Raw genomic sequence first — 26087 nt, 5'->3', positions numbered from 1 at the left:
GACTTGCTCTGGAGGCTAACTGCTGTTTTTCGGGCGTCATCCGCGGTTCTTGAGCGGCGAGTCTCCTTGTCGGGAGTTGCAGGGATTACCGGACGTTTTTTTTTATTTCCCTCCAGTCCGCTGCTGTTGGTCAGACAGCTGTTAGCGGACTGGGCATCAGCGCAGTACCCTGCTGTGGTCCGCAGCATGTGTGGACCCGGTGCCGCCTCTCCCCCCTCCACTGTCAGCTCCTTCCCTGGAGTCGGACGGGGGCCGCTTCCCTCTGCTGCTTTGCTCCCCCTGGAGCAACAAACAAGAGCAAAGTCCTGATATTAATCTGAAGGTAAGTACTTACCTAACGGTCCGTTCCTTCAGGCTTGTAGCGGGAGCGCCTGTACTCCCGCTGCGTCGCTGTTGCACTGTGTGAACGCAATGTTTCGCATGCGTGCTGGACGGGTTCTTCTTCACGCAGTCACTCACGTGACTCCGAAGTAAAATCAATATCTTAGAGATCAGAGAAGCCTGGATAATCCTTCTCATGAATCAGAAATAAAATGGTATTCTCCATTTAAAACCAGGCTTAACCCCAAGTAGAACAATATTGTTTACATTTCTATGCCTCTGCAGCCAATGGGGAATTCAACCCTCAACTTCTTGGTCAGTGAGGGTGCTGCGAGTCGGCTGCCCTGCCAGCAGCGTGTTTGTTATTTTGATATTTTTTGTTTTTTTGGTGTGTCTAAATGTTAGTTTAGGTGTCTCTTGTGGGGGGTGGTGGGAAAAGGGGGACAGAGAGGTGACCTTTTCCATGTTGCTTCCCTCGTGGCCTAACAGCATGGATTGGAGCGGCCTTTCCCGGAGTTGGGCCAACAGCTTCAGCAGTAGACGCAGCGTGGACTTTTCCATTGCGCAGTGGGCGAATCCTTGCTGGGGGTCACCAGAAAGGAGTGCTCCGATCGCTAGCCTGGTGACTTTGGCATCATGGGGCTGTGGTCTGTGGAGCGTGGTCTTAACATCGGGAGCCTGGGATCCCTTGCCTGGGATCGCCGGAGAAGAGCTCCAAACGCTGGTCTGTGGCCTATAACATCCTAAAGCCGTGGTCTCCGGTAAGAAAGTGCCGAGTCGCGACCTCCAAGCCGTGGAGTGTGATTGACCGTCCCAACGCCGGAGTTTTGATCATCCCAACGAGAGGGCCTGTACATCGGGCCATCCGTAGCGGATTAATGTTTGTGTTAAATTTTCTTGTGTTTTGTGTGTTCTTTTTTTAAGTGTATCGTTGCTGGCAAATTCATTTCACTGCACCTTCGGGTGCATGTGACAAATAAAATTGACTTTGACTTTGACTTTATATTATCATTAGCATTAGGTTTATTATTGTCGCAGGCATGGTGAAAAGAGTTGTTTAGCATGCTATCCAAACAGATCAGATGTTACATACATAGATACACTTAGTTCAAGTTCAGATGCAATAGATAGAGCAAACGGTTAGATACAGAGTACAGAATATATTTCTCAGCATTGTCCTGACACCACGTCATGAGTGTAAAGGGCATATTACAGGGCTCTGAATACACATCTTTACAGACCACAGGTGTTGAGAGTTATTGTGGAGGAGGTGTTGTCACCTATCCTCACTATTTGAGGTCTGTGGGTCAAAATGTCGAGGATCCAGTGGCAGAGGGGGAAGCTGAATCCTAGGTCCCAGAGTTTGGATGGGATTATGATGTTGAAGGTGGAGCTACAGTCGATAAATATGAATCTAATTTAGGAGTCCTTGTTGTCTAAGGTTCAGAGTTGATTTTCTCCTGTTTGTCTATAAAGCACTAAACGGGCTTGCTCCCCCCTATATCACAGACCTCCTTACCCCTTACTCTACCTCCAGGTCCCTCAGGTCAGCTGACTTGAGGCTCCTGGCTGTCCCGTGATCTAAACTAAAGCTCAGGGATGACCGTGCCTTTGCTGTTACAGCCCCGAGGCTGTGGAACAGCATCCCCTCCCTATTAGATCTGCCCCCTTCATCGACTCTTTTAAGTCCAGGCTCAAAACTTATTTTTATTCACTCGCATTTGAATCCCCCTGATGTGGCTGATCTTTGTTTTGTGTCCTTGAGCTGATTATTTGTACCCGTGTGCTGTGTGCATTCCTGTGAAAGTCTGTTTCTTTTTGTGATTTTAGCTACCTGCTCTCTGTACAGCACTTTGGTTTTTAAATGTGCTTTATAAACAAATTTGATTTGATTTGATTTGATAAGTGTTCCAGAGATAAGTCTAGGGCCAGGGAGAAGGCGAGTGTTGTGGACATGTTGCGATTGTAAACAAACTGCAGTCAACCAAGATTGGCTGGGAGGCTGGAGTTAATGTGCGCCATGAAGGTGGATGTCAGAGCTACTGCATGGTAGTCACTAAGGCATGCTACCTTACTTTCTCTTAGGGCCGGTATGCTAGTGGTCTTCTTGAAGCAGGTGGGAACCTCGGAATGGAGTACTGAGAGGTTAATAATATTTTCTCAGATTAAAACTCTTCCATACTGTGTGTTAACAACAGTGTAATGCGGATGAGGAGAGGATGTTTCCACCTGTGGGAGAGTCTAAGACTAGAGGTCGTAGCCTCAGAATTAAAGGACGTTCTTTTAGGAAGGAGATGAGGGTAAATTTATTTAGTCAAAGGGTGGAATTCTGTGGAATTATTTGCCATAGAAGGCTGTGGAGGGCAAGTCAGTGGATATTTTTAGGCAGGAGAATGAGTTTAGGAGGGAGAGGTAGATTAGCCATGATTGAATGGTAGAGTAGACCTGATGGGCCGAATGGCCTAATTCTACTCAAAATATTTATGACCATATGATAATGCCCATCATTTCTCGACTGGGATTTTTAAGCCTTTCCGGTCTTAAAAACAATTTATTTGCTCACTGTCCAACCATCTTTTAATAAACCTATTCACCATAACATTTAAATGATATTTAAGGGGCTGATTCTACCACATCTTTTGTTACCACTAACTCAGCACTAACTCCAGCACCCACGCTCCAAAACCCAATGAAGTAAGTATTCGCCCTCTTTTCTTACAGGTGTCGGGATTTATGCCATTGCCGGCTTCTCCAAATTTCACGGAATATTACCACTTCCATGATATCCCAACAATCTTCAATCAGAAACACTTGCCAGTAATTTTGAAGGGTGTTTCTGGTCCCTTTGCACAAAGTTTATGCCTCCTGCAGATATACCTCTCTATCAGCCTAGCCAGGTGCCTCTAATCCCCGGAAGCACTCACCCTGAATTCTTACATCATGACAACATCAATTCCTGATGCAGCAGCACTCTCCAGTAATCAGTAAATGTTATGAATAGTATATAGGTGTCCCTTTAAAAACAGGCCGCCACAACCACTGCTCAGATTTCCTTGAATAGCAATTGAATAGTATACTCAGAAACTCAACACGGTTTTTCTGGGAACACATAACAGAAGATTATGATGTTCACAGAACGTCTAAGTACAGCACAGAAGTGAGACATAAATGTGTTTTCATGCCATTAAAAAAACAATAAAGGAGTTTCCAACCTAATATATAAGCAACTTGGGACATGACACCAGTGCAGGTTGCATAAAAAGCATATGTAACATAATTGAAAATATCTTTATTACGAGGGTTTTCAATGCATCAGGGATCTGCTTCAAGCGAGTTGAGTGAAATTGACTGCTATGATTATCCACAATCATTGTATCATGCCAACCCAGGATAGCAGTCGAAAGACTAGTTTGACCTTAGGCCTTTTCTCCACCAGTGAAAATGATGTTCCTGTACGAATTAATTGTGAGAGAATGAATCTTGATTGGACATTGTGGTATTTAGGATGAAACCTACATGTACTTAAATGATTCCTGGAAATAGTCAATAGGACAAAATTCACTTATCCAACTGCCCTGACAGCATTTCCAGATAAAGACTATATATTAATATGCATATTGTGTTATGTGTCACTTGAACTTCAAATCTGTGCACTAGATATAGTTATTGTAACTTAAGTTATCACATTTTAAATTGTTTTTTCCCCTTCTATCCAGAGTGGATACTATGCTCAATTACAAGGTAGACAAGCATGCAGCTAATTTCTTATGGGAACATGTAAGTAATCAGGAGGGGATTGAGGAGTGTTGTAAGAGTTTTAAGGGTTTAAGGGCCTGTCCCACTTAGGCGATTTTTCAGGCGACTGCCGGCAACTGTCAAGTCGTAGCAGGTCGCTGAAAAACCGGCGACTGGAATGGCGACTGTCAGAGTGGAACACACACACACACATTGCTTCCTTCACCAGCTGGTTATGCAGGCGGGGGGAGCGCTGTCTGAGTGAAATTAACACGGTGCAAAGCCAAGGTGATACAGCCACAAACCACGATGAACAGGAAGGTTGGCGCTGTAATTAAGACGGTGAAAGCCCAATGTACGGGAAGGGTCACTTAAGTCCTTTAAAAGAGGGGGGAGGGGGGGGGAGGAGAAGAGGGGAGATGGGGGAGACAGGGTGGAGAGAAAGAGTGGAGGCAACTTTTAAGAAGCCAGAGATACACGGCTGTGAAGCTCGGCGGACATTAACATTATCGGTCGGTTATTCTTGGTTCTGAAAACTACTGTTTACGTTTTGTTTTCCTGAATGAGCCAATGAAATTCATCGGTCAGCACCGGCGACAACCTACAAGAACCTACGACAACCTGCGACCTCCTGGTGACTCACTACCACTGCACCTACGGCACGAGAATTCTCGCTACTCTCCATGGCGGCTTCATTCTGGTCGCCGCTAATTTCTCAACATTTTGCAAAATTAGAGACGACCAGAATGAAGCCACGCGACTAGCTCCAAGAATGCAGGAACTACTCATAGCCATGAAGGTGACTCCCCGGCAACCACCCGCGAACATGTGGCGACCATGTGGCATACTCTCTTATTGTCGCCTAAAAAGTCACCTAATGCCCCTGGCCCACTTAGGAAACCTGAACGGAAACCTCTGGCGACTTTGCGCCCCACCATGCGGTTCCCAGAGGTTCCCGGAGGTTTTTCTGTCAGTCTACCTACCTGCTTCCACGGCAACCTGCAACCTCCGGCAGCCACCTGCAACCTCTGGGAACCGCACGGAAACCTTGGGTGGGGCACAAAGTCTCCAGAGGTTTCCGTTCAGGTTTCCTAAGTGGGACAGGGATGGGACAGGCCCATAACTGTCTTTCTTTATAGTGAAATTGATTCTGTGATATTCGAATAGTGCAACAGAAACAGTTAAATATTATTTTAAAAGAAAAAAAGATTAAACTTAATTTCAGAAATCTATTTCTTTGACACAGCAAATTTCTGCTCATTTTTTATTAGATGTAATTTCCTGCTTTGAAACAATTATAAATAGACTTCTGGTGCCATAGTGGTTAAAACTAGCAGTCAAAATAATTGTCTCCATCCTTTGAAACCATTATGCGGACAGTTTATGTGGCAAATTCAATCTAAAAGCTTTTACACATCCTTGATACTTTCACTTGTTATGTTCCTATAACCACTATAGGTAACATTGTGATATGACTATTAATCTTATGGTTTAACCGTTGTAGTAAAAAATAATAAGGTGTTGCTTGGTTGTAGAGCCAAAAATCATTGCACATACTTTTATATAATAAATGAATCTTTTTTACTTTCACTGCATGGTCTCAACTTTCCCAAAGGTGAGAAAAGCAGAAAACAAGGCACTGCAATATAAAGTACAACATGAAGTCTACATGCTGGTTTAAACTGAAGATAGACACAAAAAGCTGGAGTAACTCAGCAGGACAGGCTGCATCTCTTGAGAGAAGGAATGGGTGATGTTTCGGGTCGAGACCCTTCTTCAGGCTGGTTAGGCATAAGGGAAACGAAAGATATAGACAGTGTTGTGGAGAAATAAAGAATAATAGTAAGATTAAACGAGTACTTACCAGTACGAAGTTTGATCTGTATTTTATGAGGAGTTACGATGAGGGATTACGTGAAGAACCCGCTCAGTGCGCAGGCGTGGCATACTTCCAAGCAGTGGTGTGGAATCACAGATAGACACAATATTTGAAGTAATAGTAAAGAAAGGAGACATCAGTTTACTAGTTTGATCTATGTAATGAGGGTGGGAGCGGAGGGCACGTAATCCCTCATCGTAACTCCTCATAAAATACAGATCAAACTTCGTACTGGTAAGTACTCGTTTAATCTTACTATTTTACTTCGGAGTCACATGAGTGACTACGTGAAGACTTCAAAGGTCTGTGATTTCAAACCGTGTAACAGTTTTTATTTCACTCACTGCCGAAGTTCTTGAGGGAGGAAGTGTTATCGTAATCAACCAATGGATCTGCTTTCTCAAGAAACAGAAAGGTATTTATTAACAATAACAACATAAATAGCTCCACTGAGCTTAAATTAAATATTTGCAGTTTGTAATATTCTGTCTGCAATTAAGTCAGGCTTTATCAACGGTTTATAATAAAAATATTCTGAACGTCGTTTCCCTCGACCATCCTGCCGTATTGAGAATGTGGTCAAGCGGGACGTCCATTCGTTCAGCCGCTGATGTCGATGCTGCCCTAGTGGAATGGGATTTAAATGTATTAGTGTTTATTCCGGCAGCTTTCAGTACCTGTTTGAGCCACCTTGAAGTGGTTTGGCTCGTTACCCCGTCATGAGGTTTCTTGTGGCTGACCCTCTGAGATTGTGGGTTGTGTCTATATATTGTTGTAGATGGATCACCACACTCAACCTTGGCTCTGGTGGGTAGGCCCGGAATACCATCAGTGAATTGGGCGTTCCTGGCCTGCTTTGTTTTTACCAGACCTAGAATGATGAACGTGATGCGGTCTGGGGTGATCACCATGTTATCCAGTCTTAGTTTTATGGAGTGACTGGACTCTGTGAGCGGATACGAGAGCCATAAGCATGAGCGTTTTTAACGTAGATTGCTCAAGACTGAGGGATCTAGCTGGTGGCCATCCTCTGAGATATGTCAATATCACACTGATATCCTATACCTGGGTTTTGGGGGCTTGTTATTGTAAATGCCCTTCATAAGTTTTATCATCAGTGGATGGGATCCCATGCTCTGCTGTCCTGCTGTTTTTAGATAAGCAGACAGGGCGCTTCGTGCTGTATTTACGGCACTGTAACTCATCTTTTCATCATGGTGTAGATGGCCCAGGAACTCCAGCACGTCAGTGGTTGAGTAGTTTTGTGTGTTGTCCCTGCGTCCTGGCAGTATTTTTCCCATTTTTGCTTCTTGGTGGCTGTTCGCAGGGATGCCGACATGGTGGTGATGGTTCATTTGGATAATCCCAGTCCCTGGTATGGTCTATTCAAACCTACAACCCAGGAGTTTGATGTTTTCATGGCATGGGTGGCTTATGCCTGATACTGGGTGAGTCAACAACCGTGGTCCACTAGGGAAATCCATAGGTGACTCGACCACCATGTCGTGATGAACTGGGAACCATGGCTGTGTAGGCCAGTCGGGCACCATCAATATCCCAGAGGCAGATTCCATCTGTATTGCGAAGTACCCGACTGATGAGGCAGAAGGGAGGGAAAGCAAAAAGCAGAAATTCACCCAATCCAGCATGTAGGCATCTACTGCTGCTGCCTCTGATCTGGTTCCCAAGTCACATACATAGGTAACTGGTGATTCCGTCTTGTTGCAAACAAATTGATATCTGGCGTTCCATATTGCTTAATAACTTTAGCAAATATTTTGGGTTTGACATCCATTCGATGTTATCATAAATTTGGTCCCCCGTGACCTGGTGTCTGCCACTATGTTTTAGCTTACCTAGTAGATAGGCAGCCGATAGTAAAAAATGTCTTTCGACACACCATTGCCAGATCTGTTTGACCAATTTGTCGCACAATAATGATTTTATGCCATATGGTTAATATAAGCCACCACCATAGTATTATCAATCCGTAACCGCACATGCACGTGCTGCATTTTGAATGCATATGCTTTTAACCCATAATAGGCGGCCAACATTTCCAAATAGTTGATGCCCAGTGTGTGTAGTAACGATGATTCTGAATTAGTCCATCTGCCACCTGTGCTGGATATGGAGTTAGTTGCTCCCCAGCCTAAAGCACTGGCATCGGTTTTTAATAACCAAGTTAGGGTTGGTGATAATAATAGGGCTGAAACTGTGCCAAACATTGTCTGCCCACCACTGTAGTTCTGATATAGCTTCAGTGGGTAAATTCATGATTTGGTTATAGTGACCCGAGCACCTTGGCAAAGTAACAGTCATATGGATTGAATTGATATTGAAGCCCAGATAATCCATGGTAGTTAACGGCTTCAATTTTGATTTATCTGGGTGTAGGACGAACCTCAGTGTTTCAAGGAGCTGTTTCGTAGCTAGAACTGCTGCCACAACTAATTCCTTTGTTTTTCCTAATATGAGGATATCATCCAAATATGCCATGACTATGCTTTTGTTTTCTTAATATTTTTATGGCTATTTTTAGTATTTTTGTAAATAGTCTAGGGCTGAGGTTAGACCATTGGGCAATGCTCTATACTCCCATTTTGCCCCATCCAGATAAATTTTAGGTATCTACAATGATCCTTGTGTATGGGTATTAGATAGTAAGCATCTTTAATATCGATGCTTGCCATAAAGTATCCTTTGGAGATCAGACGTCTGGCAGTGACAAACGTTTCCATCTTGAAGTGTATATACTCAACAGATTTATTTAGTGATGTTAGGTCAATGATGATGCGACATCCACCATCTTTTTTAGTGTTAGTGAATATATTCAATACAAATTCCAATGGTTCATGTTTGGTCTTTTCAATGATCCCTTTTGTAATGAGCCTTTCTAGTTCAGCTTGTCCTTCTCGCTTCTCTTTCTTAGAGGGAAAAATACCCTTTGGGGCACATGCTGAACTGGCGGTAATATGCCCAATTTGAATTCAATTTTGTATCCACTAATACTGTTGAGTATATATTTGTTATTTGTGACAGTACCCCATGCTTTTTTAAACAAGTGTAATCGCCCCCCAGTTAGTAGGGCACCCTTATTTTGTGTAAGATGGCAGGAACCAGACCACCTACCTCCATGTTCATTGTTTCTTCATGAAGGCTCTGTTTTGCTGGTATGCTGGTGCTGTCAGTGGGGCGGCACATTTTCCCTGGGGCCCGCTCCGGGCCCATGTTTAAAAAAGACCTTTGGGGGTAATAAGCAGCGGTCCCCGAGCTTTCACCAGTCCTTGGATGTGGGTGTCGACTGGTGGATGTCGAGGGGTGCTGCCAGCTGGGTGTCGGATGAGATGTCCTGCTCGTTCCCGGGCCTACCCTCATGAGGCCCACAGGTTTAGCTGCCTCTCTTTCCGCTGCAGCGGTTTGCATAGCCCCGCATATTTGGGGTTGAGGGCAGGTCTTATATTGTCCTGCCTTAGATTGTTGATCTCATATTGTGTATTGCACATTAGTGCTAATACTCCTGTTGGCAGGTGGTCATGTTAGTATGTTCCGTGGAACGAGCAAAGGCGGTGATTGCCGATTTGACCGTTGACACTCTTTACTTTTAGTGCCTCTCAATTCTCTGGCGCTGTGTACTCTTCTAAAGCTTCCAGAAGGGCCGTCTCCTGCAGGGCTTTGTTGGAGAGATGGTTGATACTGGCTGCCATCTTGGGTTCCAGTAGTCTTCCTGCGCGTGGAGGTGCCGTATAGTGGCCCACGACACCCAGCAGCTCTTCATGATCCTGCTCCCCTGGCATACTCCTGCTCTCGTCCGCCTGCCTTGTTGTAGACCAGCCCAGCCCTGGTCTCCCTTGCTAGCCTCAAAGAGGGAGCAGAGGGGTACTGTAGATACTGTGGAGGAGGCATATACCCTACCTCCGTGAGATCGTTTTTCCCTGAGGTTTGGTCTTATACCCCTCCTCTTTGACCAGCCTAGCTCTGGTCCCATCAATCCCTCGACAAGGGAGATGGCTAGTGCAATAGCACTGGGGTGGGAGTGTTAGCTCCCTTGGCATTCAGCCAGTGACCCCTCGTTTTTCTGGAGTTTTTTAGTTCCATGACCTCCTCTGGCTTGGGGAAACAGACATACTTGTTTTTGCTGTCTCCAGCCTGCTTCCAGAGCTTGAGGAAAGTTGATTCTGTAGAACCTGTATTTTTGGTAAGGTTTGGTCTTACCTGTTGATAGAGGCTGTCTGCCGTTTTCGGGCAGCATTTTTGCGGTTCTCGGGCGGCGAGTCTCCTTGTCGGGAGTCTGCAGGGGTTGCCGGCCGGATTTTAAATTTCCCTCCGGTCCGCTGCTGTTAGTCAAACAGTTGTTCACCCGGTAGGCGGCGCGGCTCTGGCCAGCAGCGGCCTCTGCAGCCTGTCCGCGTTTTTATTATTTTTTGTCTGTGAAAACTTTTTGAATCTCTCCCTGCACTGGAGACCCGACCTTTTCTCGTCGGGTCTCAGGTGTCGTTGAGGCCGCAACGAGGAGCGGCCTCCAACAGGAAGAAGCCGGGGACTCAGGTGCCGACTCACCGTTGCCGTCGCGGAGCTGGCCGGGTTCGGAGCGGGTGGAGCGGTGGAGGAGCGCTGCTGCTGCTGATGCTGATGCTGTTGCTGCTGCTGCTGCTGCTGCTGCTGCTGCTGCTGCTACCGGAGAGTCGGAGGCTGCTGCTGCGGGTCTGCGGACGACGGCGCCGGGAGCCCGCGGCTCCCTGGAGAGAGACCGCTTTTCGGGGCTCTGCAACGGCGACTTCTCCCGCCCGAGTTGCGGGGTCGAAGAGCTCCTGGAGCGGGGCCTAGCACCACTGCCCCGCGCGGCTGGAATGGCCGCGGACTCTGCGAGCGCACACCGGGGGCTCTAACACCAAGACCCGGTGTGCGACCTCGCACCACCCGGCGTGGCTTAAATGGCCGCGGGACAATCGCCATCGCCAGCCGGGGGCTATGACTTTGACTCTGACATCGGGGGGGGGAGTGCAGTGGAGAGATAAGTTTATTTGGCCTTCCATCACAGCTATGTGATGGATGTTTATGTTAAATGTAATTATGTTGTGTCTGGGGTCTATTTGTGTGTACTGTATGGCTGCAGAAACGGCATTTTGTTTGGACCTCCAGGGGTCCAAATGACAATTAAATTGACTCTCTCTCTCTTGGACCGGCATCAGCGCAGCACCCGTGTCTGTGGTCTGCAGCGTGTGCGGTCCCGTTGCCGCCTCTCCCCCTCCACTGTCGGCTCCTTCGCTGGAGTCGAACGGGGGCCGCTTCCTCTGCTGCTTTGCTCCCCCTGGAGCAAAAAACACAAGGCCCGATTAAGGTAGGTACTTACCTAACGTTCCTTCTTTCAGGCTAGTTGCGGGAGCGCCCGACTCCCGTCTGGGCCGCTGTTGCGCTGCTGGCGTAATGCCGCGCCTGCGCACTGAGCGGGTTCTTCATGTAGTCACTCACGTGACTCCGAAGTAAAATTAAATTGGAGGAACAGCATCTCATATTTTGCTTGGGCAGCTTACAGCCCAGTGATATGAATATTGATTTCTCTCACTTCCGGTAGCCCCGGCATTCCTTACTTTCTATCCCTACCCCACCCAAGTAGCACTAACTTCTCATTTTCATCCTACAAACAGCTAATAATGGCCTGTTTCCTTTATCATCGTTACTTTTATTGCATATTTCACTCATTGTTCTTTACCTCTCCACGTCACTGTCAACATCTCTCGTTTCCTTTATCCCGAACCAGTCTGAAGAAAGGTCTCAACGCGAAACATCACCCATTCCTTCTCTCCAGAGATGCTGCCTTTCCCGTGAAGTCTACATGCGCAGGCAAATGAGAAATCATATTCTTTGACTAAAGACATGACTTTCTCCTGAACACCCATCAGCACCGTCAAAAGACTGGAATCCAGATTTGTGAACTAGCAGAAAATGTTGAAGATAAATATAGATTTTGTAGTTATCTTTGATTACTTTGGAGAACAGGAGGGAAACTGCATGACTTTCCCTGAACCCAGTAGATTGGCAAAAAAAAAGATTCACAGATAGATTTCCTAAAGGGCCTGTCCCACTTGGATGACCTAATCCATGAGTTCTGGCGAGTTTTCCCTTGACCCATACTCGTAGCATGGTCGACACGAGGTCGTAGGAGGTCTTCCTAACTCTCCTTCATGCTCGAGAGTGGTCTCCGCGTACTCGAGGCCTCAGCTAGGTCACGGCGTATTTTTCAATATGTTAAAAAATGCCCGCGAGTAAAAAAAGGTCGCCATGGAAAAAATCAATACATTTTACTCGTAGTAGGTACGATAGTAGGTCGTAGTAGGCCGGCATGTTAGTCATAGATAATCGAGGGTAGTCAAAAGTAGTCGAAAGTAGTCGTAGAGAGTCTTCGTAATAGTCGAAGGGAGGTCGAAGGAGATAGAAGGAGGTCGTCTTCACTCTCCACTATTCGGTGTCCAATTTTCCCGAAGTTAGTCGTAGCTAGTCGTAGCTAGTCAAAGCTAGTCTTCAACATAATCGAAGGAGGTCGAAGGAGGTCTTCTACATAGTCGAAGGAGGTCTTCAACATGTCATTTTTTCAAACTCTTCTAAACTCACCAATTAGGTCGCCCAAGTGGGACAGATAGACACAAAAAGCTGGATTAACTCAGCGGGTCAGACTGCATCTCTGGAGAAAAAGAATAGGTGACGTTTTGGGTGTAGTTGTCTTTAGTTGAAAGATAACAGAACATCATTGATCTAAATTTTACTATTGATCCTGATGTCGTGTTGAATTTTGTAAGCATTTTCAAATGGTAAATTGATTCTAAAATTGTTTTAAAAAGGCCTCATTTTAAGAAACAAATGTAAATATCCAAGTTAGTTTGGGCAAAAATGAAACTTTCAAATCATGATCTCTCAACAGGGAGACTGCTGTAAATCTCTTCGGTATTAAAAGCTTTTTTTCAATAAATGAAAGGCATTGATGAAACCTCCAACAACGGCAAATAAAATGTCATGGGTACTTCGAATGACAGAGTAACCAAGCAAACTAAAAAACTGTATCAAAGCAGAGATAATAAAAAAAATCCATTTCATACCGTTTTTCCTCACTCTAATAAAATGGCTTCTCCAAGGACATGAGCCAAACATTCACAATTTAAAACCAGCAAACAGAAACCTCTCAGACCGTTATTCAATTGACTTCAGTTGTGCTAAACTTTGAATCGATTCTGTAAAAGAAACTGGCCAAACTAAACAAAATCTAGCAGCAAAATATCACAACCAGATCATACTCAATGTGTGAATTAGAGAACACTGAATTATTAAGTATTCAGCTTTAGGATTGTTTATTAACTAATTGTGTCTAATTTGCACTGCCATTTTTTTCTAAGATCCACATTGTTTCAAAGATCATAATACTGGAGGGCATTTAGAAACATATAAATATAGAAAATAGGCGATTCAGCCTTTCGAGCCAGCACCGCCATTCAATATGATCATGGCTGATCATCCAGAATCCGTACCTCGTTCCTACTTTCTCCCCATATCACTTGATTCCGTTAGCCCTAAGAGCTATATCCAACTCTCTCTTGAATACATCCAGTGAATTGGCCTCCACTGCCTTCTGTGGCAGTGAATTCTACAGATTCACAACTCTCTGGGTGAAAACGTTTTTCCTCATCTCAGTCCTAAATGGCCTGCCTCTTATTCTTAAACTATGACCCCTGGTTCTCTACTCCCCCAACAAGTGGAGCATTTTTCCTGCATCTAGCCTGTCAAATCCCAGAATAATCTTATGCCATTATGCCATTTGCCATTTGTCTGCTAAACACAGGGCATACGATTGGAAGGACTGCTAAGCTTTCATGCTGCTTCTACTGGAAGGTGAGTTTAGTTATGTGCCAAAGCATGAGGAAGACTGGAAGAATCATCAAGGATGCCTTCCACCCTGGTCATTTCCTATTCTCTTAACGACCTTCTGAGTGAAGGTACAGGAGCTTGAAACCCCAGGTGTTCAAAATTAAAAACAGACTCCTGGGCCAATAATCTCTTTCACACCCCCTTCCCAGAGGTGCTGCCATATATTCTTACACTTAAAGCCCCTATCCCACTTCCACGAACTAATTGGTGACCTCTACCGAGTTTGCTCTTGACTCATACTCGCAGCACGGTCGCCACAATTTTGTAGGAGGTTGTAGGAGGTCTTCGTAACTCTTCCTCATGCGTGAGTGGTCTCCGCGTGTAGTGGCCATTTGGCCTGTTTTGCATGTCATTGTGGATGGCATGTTCCTTTAAATTTTAGCCATCCCGTTATAATGTGGGTGGGTACGTGTCTTGGGGCGCGTGGCCTCGTGTTAGTTTAGTTGGTATTCGTTTTACGGCTTTCCTTCGACCATCAAGCCAGTCAATCATGTCAAGCATGTCAAATGTCATGTCCACGTTTTCTAGTAACAAAAAGGATTGCTGGCAATGGAAAACCTTGGATGTATCTTACTGTTTTATATCTACAATAAAGAAAATATTCATTAAAAGACTGTGTGCTGAAGCTTTATAAAGTAGAAGCTCTGAAAGTCTCTGAGGCAGCTTGCATGCGTACCGAAGATATTCCCCTTATCCCCTCTCACCCAATTAGTGGCTAGGGAGTTAATTTCCTGAAAGATCTGAAAAATCTGCCGCTACACCGCGTACTCGTGGCCTCAAGTAGGTTACGGCTTTTTATCAAGCCAGATAAAAAATGTCCACGAGTAACAAAAAGGTCGGCATGGAAAAAATTGATACTTTTTACTCATAGGTAGGTCGTAGGTAGGTCGTAGGTAGGTTGTGATGTCAGTCGTAGGTAGTCGTGGGTAGTCGTATGTCAGCAACTGGCCCGAGAAAAAAATGCAAACATTACATCATTTTATCTTGTGATCATTTTCCACTCGTAGCTAGTCGTAGTTGGTCTTAGGTGTGGAGGACTGAGGTCGAGGGGGTCATAGGAGGTCGTAGACATAGTTGTAGGAGGTCATAAACATAGTCGCAGGAGGTCGTAGGAGGTCGTAGGAGGCCTTTTACTCGGCGAGTCAACACGACCTTGACGTTTTTTCAACTGGTCTACGGTCTTCTAAACTCGTGGATTAGGTCGTCCAAGTGGGACAGGCCCTTGACTCTCCCTTGCTAGGTTATCCCATTATCGCTCTGTAGTATTTTTGCACTAGTTCAGATTTCATTACCATCTGCATCACTTTACTAGTTTGCACTTGTATTTATTATTATATTTATCACTATCATGTATGCCATTTACTCTCTAAGGTTCATGCCAATAAGGAATGTTATAGCACTCTTGTTGATTATGAAAATAAATTAATCAAATCTGATGCCTAACCTAAAATATAATTATGCTCTAAATTCTGATAGGTTTTTGCAGAATATATAAAAAGGACAAATTGACACAAATAAGAGAATCAGTAACCTGAGATGAAAAAGGAATCAATAGGGAGATGTGAAGACATTTTTTATACATGTGTTGATGTTATGTGATTTGGAATTGGCATCCTGGAGGGATAGTGGAAGCAGATTCAATAATGAAAACACAAAGTATTAGAAGTACCCAGTGAGGTGGCATCTGTGGAGAGAGAAAAAGATTTAATATTTTGGGTTCATGACCATTCATTAGAACTAAGAAATATTATAAATCAAATGTTTTAAACAGCAGAGAAGGGAAATGGAGGGAGTGGAGAACAAACTAAATGTCTATGAGAGTATGGGCACCAAGTGAGACGTGGTGTCCATACAAACTGTGGTGGAGCTGGTTGAATAAGGTTGGTAAAGGTTTATCATTTACAGCTGATCTGTCTGCAGGAAATATAAATTGACAATGGATGAGAGCAGAGAAGAGTGACAAAAGAAAATCAATGGTAGGACTGTGAGATACAAAACACAGCAGGAGGTGAATTAAAAGAGATAGCTGGAAATATTCAGCAGGCCAGACAGCATCCGTGGAGTGAGTAATATAGGGTTAATGCTATAGATTTAAGCTCATCTGATTAAATGCTGGGAAGACTGCAAATGTAGAATTCAATGTTGAGCTGTGGGAGCTGCAGCATGCTTAGTCAGAAAATAAGCTGCTAATGCTTGTGCTGGGACTTTTTTCAAGAATATAGTGTACCTGGCTGAAGACAGTGAGGCTAGAATGAGACGGAGGGAGAAATAAAGTAATGAAAAACAGAAAGCTCAGATTTAGGATTGTTCTTGCAAACTGAAGGGAGGTGTTATAGGTTCATAGGTGATAAGAGAAGAATCAAGTCTGCTCTGCAGTTTAATCATGGCTGATCTATCTCTCCCTCTCAATCCCATTCTCCTGCCTATTCCCCATTACCCCGAACACCCGTCCTAATCAAAAATCTATCTATTTCTGCCTTAAAAATATCCATTGATTTGGCCTCCACAGCCTTCTGTGGCAAATAATTCCACAGATTCACCACCTCTGACTAAAGAAATTGCTCCTCATCTCCTTCCTAAAGGAATGTCCTATAATTCTGAGACTATGACCTCTGGTTCTAGACTCTCCCACTAGTGAATATATCTTCTCAACATCCACTCTATCCAGGCCTTTCACTATTTGGTAAGTTTCAAACTGTGTTTGGTTTCTGCACTTTTGTGAGCAACAAATGCAAATTATTATATTGGAAGAATATTCACCTGAAAGAGTTGTCTTGGTCTTTGGATCGTGGGAAGGCAAAAGATAAAAGGCTAGCTGCAGTAACTGCTGCAGGAATGGGAAGGTTCCATATGAGATGGAGCGGTGGTAATGGAAATGAAACAGTGAACTAGGAACATGCAAGAGGGGAGGGTCTCTCCAGAATGCTGAGTGTGGAAAGATGGGTAATTTGTGCCTTGCGGTGGTGGCAATTATAGTCTGCCTTGAATGTGGCAGCTGCAGCAAGAGTATGCCACACTATACTTAAGGGCCTGTCACACTTGGTGATTTTTTCGGCGACTGCTGGCGTCATATCAGATTCAGATTCAACTTTAATTGTCATTGTCAGTGTACAGTACAGAGACAACAAAATGCAGTAAGCATCTCCCTGGAAGAGCGACATACAAAATGATTTCAATAAATAAATCTATTTACATGTATACAGACATAGTGTTTTACCTGTGGGAGCAGTGTCCGGGGGGGGGGGGTGATTGGCAGTCACCGAGGTACGTTGTTGAGTAGTGTGACATTCCAGGAAAGAAGCTGTTCCTGGACCTGCTGGTCCGGCAATGGAGAGACCTGTAGCGCCTCCCGGATGGTATGAGGGTAAACAGTCCATGGTTGGGGTGAGAGCAGTCCTTGGCGATGCTGAGCGCCCTCCGCAGACAACGCTTGCTTTGGACAGACTCAATGGAGCGAGGAACCGGTGATGCGTTGGGCAATTTTCACCACCCTCTGCAGTGCTTTCCGGTCGGAGACAGAGCAGTTGCCATACCATACTGTGATACAGTTGGTAAGGATGCACTCGATGGTGCAGCGGTAGAAGTTCACCAGGATCTGAGGAGACAGATGGACCTTCTTCAGTTTCCTCAGGAAGAAGAGACGCTGGTGAGCCTTCTTGACCAGAGTTGAGGTATTGTGGGTCCAAGAGAGGTCATCGGAGATGTTGACTCCCAGGAACCTGAAGCTGGAAACATGTTCCACCTCCGTCCCGTTGATGTGGATGGGGGTGTGCGTGCTGCCCCTATACTTCCTGAAGTCTACAATGAGCTCCTTGGTCTTCTTGGAGTTAAGGGCCAGTCGCCAACAGATTTTGAACATTTCAAAATCCAGCGGCAACAAAACAAAAATGTTGCGATTCTTCAAAAAACACCGCACGTCATACGTCATCACGCCGCATCACGCCGCGTATTTTTCATTGAGCTGATACGTCAGCAATGATGCCGGCAGTCGCCGAAAAAAATCGGCAAATGGGACAGGCCCTTTACACTAACAGAGCCAGGTGAATCCACAGTAAAAGGGTACTTCTGACCCACACATCCACAGCATGCCCAGCAGAGTGACCACCATGAGTGCCACAGATCTGGATTTGTTTCCTTCAACCTTTGAAAGGGTTACATATCTGAATCATAAAATCCATTCACCAACATTCAGTCACCCAGACCGTTGCACGTCAAAACATCTTTGCTGTGAAAATAGGCAGACATCAAAGACATGTATTAATGACTGGGAACTGTTAATTCAACGAATTACACTAAACAAACAGGGGAAAGATGATGCGTGCAGGATGATATGCAGAAACATTCTGTGTACCACATGATGTGAAGTGCAAATTAATTGCGAAGGTGTAATGAATTGAAATTGTGCATATAAATTTGACACAAAGTACATGGTAGACAAAGGCAATTATTCTGTGGACTGATTTACATACTTCAGCAAAGGGTGGGGGGGGGGGAATAAAGGTGGAGATGGCGTACAAGTTTGAAATTAGAAGGTAAGCTGCCTTTCCAGCTGTTCATAGGCTGCAGAGTTTTGTTTTAAAGTACAAATTCTCAGTTACACAGACATTTGGGAGGGATGACCTGACCTGATAAGTCACCAACACAGAACAGCAAGTTTAAAGCCCAGGATATCAGGTGCATCTAGTCCGGCAGCAAGAATGGATTGACCTCCTCGCCCCAACCTCACAAACACGCACACACATATGCGCTCACAAAACACACACATACATGTGCACACATAGGAGCACACATGTGTACACCAAACGCACTTGAGCAGACAGAGCTCCGTAGAGTGTCAGATAATATTGCTGTTACATGAAAGTTATTGCAAATTCTTGACCCCAGGTAAAAGCATATCACTGTAGAATGTGGATTGATGGGTCTGTTCTTATGCTGTACTTTTCTAGAATAGGGAACGTTGGCATCTTGCAGTTTATTAAATTCCTGGGTTGGACTCTTGCCCAGGCGACAGTGGTTCAAACACTTGCCAAATGTAAATGGACATAGGTGGAGGGGAATTATTAAGTCAGGTGGGATGCAAGGTGAGCACTAGAAGAACTCCATCTTTCCCATTACCACACTGACCTTTCTGTCCTGGACATCCTCCATTGCTAGAGTGAGGCCACATACAAACTGGAGGAACAGCACTTCGCTTTCCCATTGGGCAACATGCAACCTAAAAGTAAGAACATTGATTTCTCCAATTTAGGTAACACATCCCCCCTCCTTTTTTTATCCTCTTTCTTGTGCCCCAAATGGATGTGCATCTATTTCTCCTCTCCCCCCGTCACCTTCCACTTGTATTCCTTCCTCTAGCTTCAGATTTTGCGCCTCTTCTATCCTTATCTCCCACTTTTTTGTCTTTTCATCTCAGACCTTTGTCCAAACATTTACCAATCCAACATCTCCTCACCTGTATCCACCTATCACTATCCAGACTTTGTCCCACCCGTACCCCCGTCTTCCAGCTTACAGTCAAGTGAGGAGCATTGTGGGCGTGTCATGGATGTTGGTCCTTGATACATTCATTGGTAATACATTCAATGTATCTTACCAAGATGAATTATGCAGAGAGAGGAAGGAAAAAGATTGCAGGCCAATTGACAAGGGGAAGGTTTCGACAGCTCAGTCATAGAGCCAGTAAGATGTCCAGAAATATTTCTATCATTGCTGTATACTTTTACATATCCAAATTGTTGGTGGTTTCCTCTAGATCATGACACTTAGCCTCATGATTTCTAATGGACCATAGGTTCTTAAGATAGAACTAGGACAGGGAATGACTTCAATGATAGCAGCCTAGTAAATCATGGAGGGGAGGATGCTCCTCAAACTGTGGGGCATCTTGGACAATACAGCTCATCCCCTCCATGACACGCTGGTCACCCTTCAGCCACAGACTGGTTCTACCAAGATGCAGGACAGAACACCACAGGAGATTATTTTTCTTGTGGCTATAAACTGTACAATCAAGGTGAATTGTACACCCCCCCCCCACCCCACCCCCCCCCCCCCCCCCCCCCCCCCCCAACCCTCATCCCCACCTTTGCACATCCCCAATCCTTTCCACTCATCATTTTAATTTCATGTTTCATGTATTTTGTGTTTTAATGACTGTTGGCAGATCAATTTCCCTCCTGGGATGTATGAGTTCTATCGTATCGTAAATCGACTATAGTTTCCAATCCCAATTGCGTTTCACAAGATTGAGGAACTTTCTTGGAGCAGTGCCACGATGAAACAGGCGTGCTGCCTTCACAGCTCCAGGCACCCACACACATGCTTTTCCTGTGACTATATGGGTTTCCACTAGAAGCCCAAATTTCCTGCCCAAGAAATTTCCCAAAGAAATGTTGGTAGGTAAACTAATTGGCCACTGTAAGTTGCCCCTCATATGTAGCTGTATTGCTGATCTGGGAGTAGATGATGGGAATGTAGGGTGAATAGAACGGGATTAGTGTAAATCGATGCTTGATGGCTAATGCAGAGTCAAGATCCTTTTTCCTCACTCACTTGACTGTAGAAGAGTATGATCACTAAAGATGATTGGGACCTTTGACAGCAGGTCTCACCACTTCAAAACTTAGTAACAGGCCACCCATGCATAAATACATAGTGCTTGCAGCCATACATGATTATATTAAATGGTTACATATTTTACAGTTTACACTTTAGTTTATTGCCACGTGCATCAAGGTACAGTGAAAAGCTTTTGTTGTGTGCTATCCAGTCAGCAGAAAGACAACACATGATTACAATCGAGCCATTTACAATATATAGATACAAGATAAGGGAAAAACATTTAGTGCAAGGTAAAGCCAGCAAAGTCCGATCAAGGAATAGTTAATGTAAGGAATGTTGCTGTAAGAATAGAGATTTAAGAGTGTGGAGCAATTGTAGACCTGCTTCTGTGGCTAACACGCAAATAGTCACCTGGCTTGGGCGCCATCTTGGAAGTAAAACAATATGGATTTTACAAATAAATGTCCAATGTGTGTCCTAGGCTGCCAGACCCAGTAAAGGCCACTCACACAAAGGTACAGCAACAACTACTGACCGACTGAGTTACTCCAGCATTTTGTCTGGGTTTTTTATACAGAAGTAGACCTTAACTAGTGTCTTGAATGCTTCCAAGTTAGTTTTGAAAGTCCAGCCTTGAGTGATTTGTGGCCAACAAGACCAAGGCCTTAATGTTCTGCCTAGTAGGTTCTCCAGTGCATTGTCAGAGATAAATGGCACGGTAACTTCCCCTCCCATTCACAAACTGACCTTCCTGTCCTGGGCCTCCTCCATTGTCAGTGTGAGGCCTAGAGCAAATTGGAGGAACAGCACCTCATATTTTGCTTGGGTAGCTTACACCCCAACATTATGAACATTGTCTTCTCTAACTTTCCCTCTCTCTCCATCCCCTCCCCCTTCCCAGATCTCCCACCAATCTTACTGTCTCCGACTACATTTTATCTCTGTACTGACCACTCCCCGAGACACTGAAGAAGGGTCTTGACTCAAAACATCACCCATTCCTTCCCTCAACAGATGCTGCCTGTCCCGCTGAGTTACTCCAGCATTTTGTGTCTACCTTCTGTTTAAACCAGCATCTGCAGTTCTTTCCTACACATAGATAGATTCTTGATTAGCACGAGTGTTAGAGTTTATGGGGAGAAGGCTGGAGATTGGGGTTAGGAGGGAGAGATAGGTCAGCCATGATTGAATGGCGAAGTAGACTTGATGGGTCAAATGGCCTAATTCTGCTCCTATCACTAATGATCTTATGATTCTTCTGAACTTTTCGGAGTGTGAATGCCCATTATGCTACCACAATAGTTCATTCATTTCCTCTCCTGAACCCTGACCTAATTATATGTATAATCTACAACTTCCATATCCCGCAGGTCTCCTAGTCTCCCTTTTCATAATGTTGGCTCATTAATTAATATCCCAGGCTTCAGACCAACCTGACACCCAATCTGCCCTCCCACCTCTCCCAAACAATGCCTCTTGTGATATCTCCAAGGCAGATTATGTTTTTTTTAAGAAAATGACATTATGGCACATATCCATATGGCCTGTTTATTATGCACAACACCTTTGAGGCCATAGGGTAATAACTTATTACTGCTGGAATAGTATTACTACAGTTACTTTTTAGCCCAATAAATTCTATGAAGATCTACAATGGTACTGGTTTTGTACTAGTTCTGACAGAATGATGCTTTGTAACTGAATCAATGTTGCTGAATCTGGATAGTGGGCATACACTTGAATTAACATGAGATTCAGTAACCCTTGACCATAGTTTTTTCCCTCTAAATTTAGGGCGGGTATTAAAACGTGAATTGTTTGATACCATTAATTATTAATATCAACATTTCTCACGGTGTCAGCAAGAACTCAGCATATTTATTTCAATAAAGGCGTTTGACCATTTATATAACCTCAAAATAATTAATAATTTCAGCATAAATTTGTTTTCTCTGTTTTCATAAATAGATTTTTAGGTGCATTGAGGTGCAGAGGGCACTTTCAAAAGCAGGTGAACTGATTGCTAAAGCAATTGAGATTGTGCGTGTTGTTTCCATAGTAATTTACTGCCTGTGGTGAACTAATCAATTTAATAGTGAAGTGAGCAGAATCATACAAATGAGTCACCAAAGCAAATAGAAATGAACCATTTGACTCTCTGATTGGGGTTTATTTTGGCCTAACCATTAAATCTAAAAAAAACTGAGGTAAAAATATCCAGATTTTATTTTGGGAAGTTACTAGCTATGATTTGTAATCCTGAAGAGAATTATTTGGAGTTAATTTTGATTTTGCACAATGATATACAATTGGTCATCCACCATTTATGAAATTCTCTGACTTTTAATCCCATTGATTTTATATTCTGTCATAAGAGCCATTTGGCCCATTGAATCAATGTTGGCTCTCAGAGGAAAGCCATCAATTCCACTCTTCTCTCTCATATGCCCATCAGCTGCAACCTGATATTCCTGCCACCCATCTATACTCAGATTAGTAATATACAATAATCAATTAACATGCCCAACCCAGCACATCCTTGACATGTGAGATGAAACTGGAACGCCCATGCATTCACAGGGATGATGTGCAAACTCCACACAGAAATCATTGATTAGGATCGAACCCAATGGAGCTATAAGGTAGCAACTCCATCAGATTCACCAATGTGCCATTTCCAAATGGGGCAGCACTTCCTCAGTTCTGCTCTCTCCTTGATTATGTGTCCCAGTCTCTGATAGGAGCAGCAATGAAAAGAATGTTTTACCAACACGAGTTAGCACCAGCAATGCATAATCTGATGAAGCCATTGGTCCTGACTAGAGACAGAATGCTTCACACTCTCAATAAGATTATGAAGCATCTTACTTGACAAATCCATGTGGAAGTACTTCAACAAATCTATTTTCAGGCTGGGAGTTCGCCTCGACATTTGACCTTGGATCAATGAAGGACCAGCATCTAAACTGTCAGTTATCTTGGTATTGAAATGCTCCAAATGATTCATGATGTAGATTTGGGCTTTCCATGCATCCTGCTAGTTTGACTGCTAATGGGAGACACCATGGGTTTTGGAGCTGAGTCCAAAGAACCTTCCTGCAATGCTTCCTGTGGGCAATAGCACTGATTCCTGTAGGCAGTCCCAGGGAGCAGCGCGCGCAGTGGGAGTGCCCTGGTAAGCCGTGCACACTGCGTGAATGTCCCGGGGAGCCGCACGGGCCCGACAACATACCCGGAGATGGCGACATACCCGGAGATGGCGACATACCCGGAGATGGCGACATACCCGGACACGGCGACACATACCCAGACATGGCGACATACCCGTATATGGCGACATACCCGGTCCTACACGGCAACATACCCGGAGAAATGGCGACATACCCGGTTGGCGACATACCCGGGACACGGCGACATAAAGGACACGAAAAACAGGTCCGATATGGCGACATACCCGGACACGGCGACATACCCGGAGATGGCGACATACCCGGACACGGCAACATACCCGTATATGGCGACATACCCGGACACGGCGACATACCCGGAGATGGCGACATACCCGGACATGGCGACGTACCCGGAGATGGCGACATACCCGGACATGGCGACATACCTTTGATATGACCAAAGATCATATAGCGGATTGCAGGACATTATCACTCCTGCTTAGATGCAATGGGCTCTTACGTGACAAACCCAATGGTGGAGGTGTGGGTCTTTTTTATTTTGTGCTTTTTCCGGACTTTGACCTTGGATCAATGAAGGAGCAATGAAATGGATCTAAACTGTGAAGTGCATGAGTTGGTATTGAAATGCACAATGATTCATGATGTGGATTTGGTATTTCCATGCACCTGCTAGTTTGACTGCTAATGGGAGACACCATGGGTTTTGGAGCTGATTCCAAAGAAACTTCCTGCAATGCTTCCTGTGGGCAATAGCACTGATTCCTGTAGGCAGTCCCAGGGAGCAGCGCGCGCAGTGGGAGTGCCCTGGTAAGCCGTGCACACTGCGTGAATGTCCCGGGGAGCCGCACGGGCCCGACAACATACCCGGAGATTTTTACTCCGCTATGGGATCTTTGGTGTGGAGATGGAAGCTGGTTACAGAAATGGGGCCGAAAATTACCCATGAATCTGCCCATGACCGTACTACGTCTTTTTCGTCCAGTGATCTATCTTGCTTGCTATAGGATCTTTGAATATGACGACATACCCAGATATGACAACATACCCGGTTATGACGACATACCCGGATACGACGACATGCCCGGATATGACATGCCCAGATATGAGACATACCCGGATATTACATACCCGGATAATACATACCCAGATTATACATACCCGGATTACACATACCCAGACATACATACCCAGACATACATACCCAGACATACATACCTAGACATACATACCCAAACCTACATACCCAGACATACATACCCAGGTATACAGAACCCAGATATACAGAATCCAGATATACATACCCAGATATTAGCAGCAACAAGAGACTCGGCACAGCTTGTGCCTCGACGGCTACGGGAGCCTCGACAGTGTTGGAGCCTCAGCAGCGGCAACAGGAGCCTCGGCAGCGGTGGGAACCTGGGTGGCAGTGGGAACCTCGGTGGCGGTGGAGCCTGAGGGAGGACCACCGTGCCGAACAATGGGGGACACGGCGTGGGGGAGGGGTTTTAGAATCTTCTACCCTGGGGATAAGACTGCGTTCGTTTGTTTGTTTGTTGCTCGTTGCGGTTCGTTCCGGTGAAGGCACTGTGCACATGGCAGGCAGCCAACTGTTGTTTGTCCTATTCTTTTTGTTTTCACTTTTAATTTCAAGTTCTTGTGTGTTGTGACTGTTGGCATTCAGTTTCCCTCCAGGGATGAATAAAGTTTTATGGTATGGGATGGTTAATAGCATTGATGTTTTTGCATCATTGTGTCTGAATGAAATATTCAGACTTGTTTTAAGATACGCCTATTCCCAAATATCTGTAATCAGTCCAGGTTCTAACCAAAGTTAATTAAAAAATAACATTGTTGAAGATTTATGAAAAAATAACTCATTTCCAACCACTATTTATTGATTTTGCGTTGAAAGCGCCAACTGACCAATATCTGCAGCGACTTAAGATGTCAGATTTAACTAATGCTGATTTAGTAGGCATTTAAATCTGTTTAAGTTTTAAGTTTTGGCTCACAAGCTCAATACATTTGAAAATGTAAAAATAATCAGTCAATTTAGTTCATAATTCCTTAATAAGTAGACAACTTGCATTTAACTTTAAATGGGATAAAAATTAAACCAGTATACACAGTCACTGAATAATTAGACTCACGATAGCACAATTGTTAATGGAGCCAAAGCGCTAAAAAAGGCACATCAGTATTTAATCATTGTGGCATCTTTTTCCCTCACACATTAATGAAATGTTTTAAAAGATGTCCATTAATCCCCAATAATTCCTTCAAAATATTGAAAACAATTGTATTCTGAGACATCAAATGAAAGACAAGAAACATTTGATGAGGATTGCACAAGGAGGTCCCCTGCATAGATTTTGAGTCAGGAAGCTTTCAAGGTCAAGATAAATAAATTCTTGCTGAATAAGATCTTATTGCCAATTGGATAAAAGACAAGTTAATCGGTTCGAGCTACTAATCACCTGGAA

The 26087-nt window shown here is 44.4% G+C and overlaps 1 protein-coding gene across 1 annotated transcript in view; it reads right to left on the bottom strand.

Annotated features, from left to right (window-relative positions):
- The window catches only part of LOC129698433 (SCAN domain-containing protein 3-like), a 38817-nt gene extending 14798 nt beyond the window's left edge, over positions 1-24019 (bottom strand). The window contains exon 1 of the mRNA XM_055637576.1: positions 23798-24019. Within this exon, the coding sequence (XP_055493551.1) occupies positions 23798-24019 (222 nt within the window). The remainder of the gene's footprint in view (positions 1-23797) is intronic.
- Positions 24020-26087: the final 2068 nt, after the last annotated feature.

This window comes from Leucoraja erinacea, chromosome 6, assembly GCF_028641065.1.
Source record: "Leucoraja erinacea ecotype New England chromosome 6, Leri_hhj_1, whole genome shotgun sequence".
Classification (NCBI taxonomy): domain Eukaryota; kingdom Metazoa; phylum Chordata; class Chondrichthyes; order Rajiformes; family Rajidae; genus Leucoraja; species Leucoraja erinaceus.
This window is presented reverse-complemented; position numbering and strand designations above follow the sequence as displayed.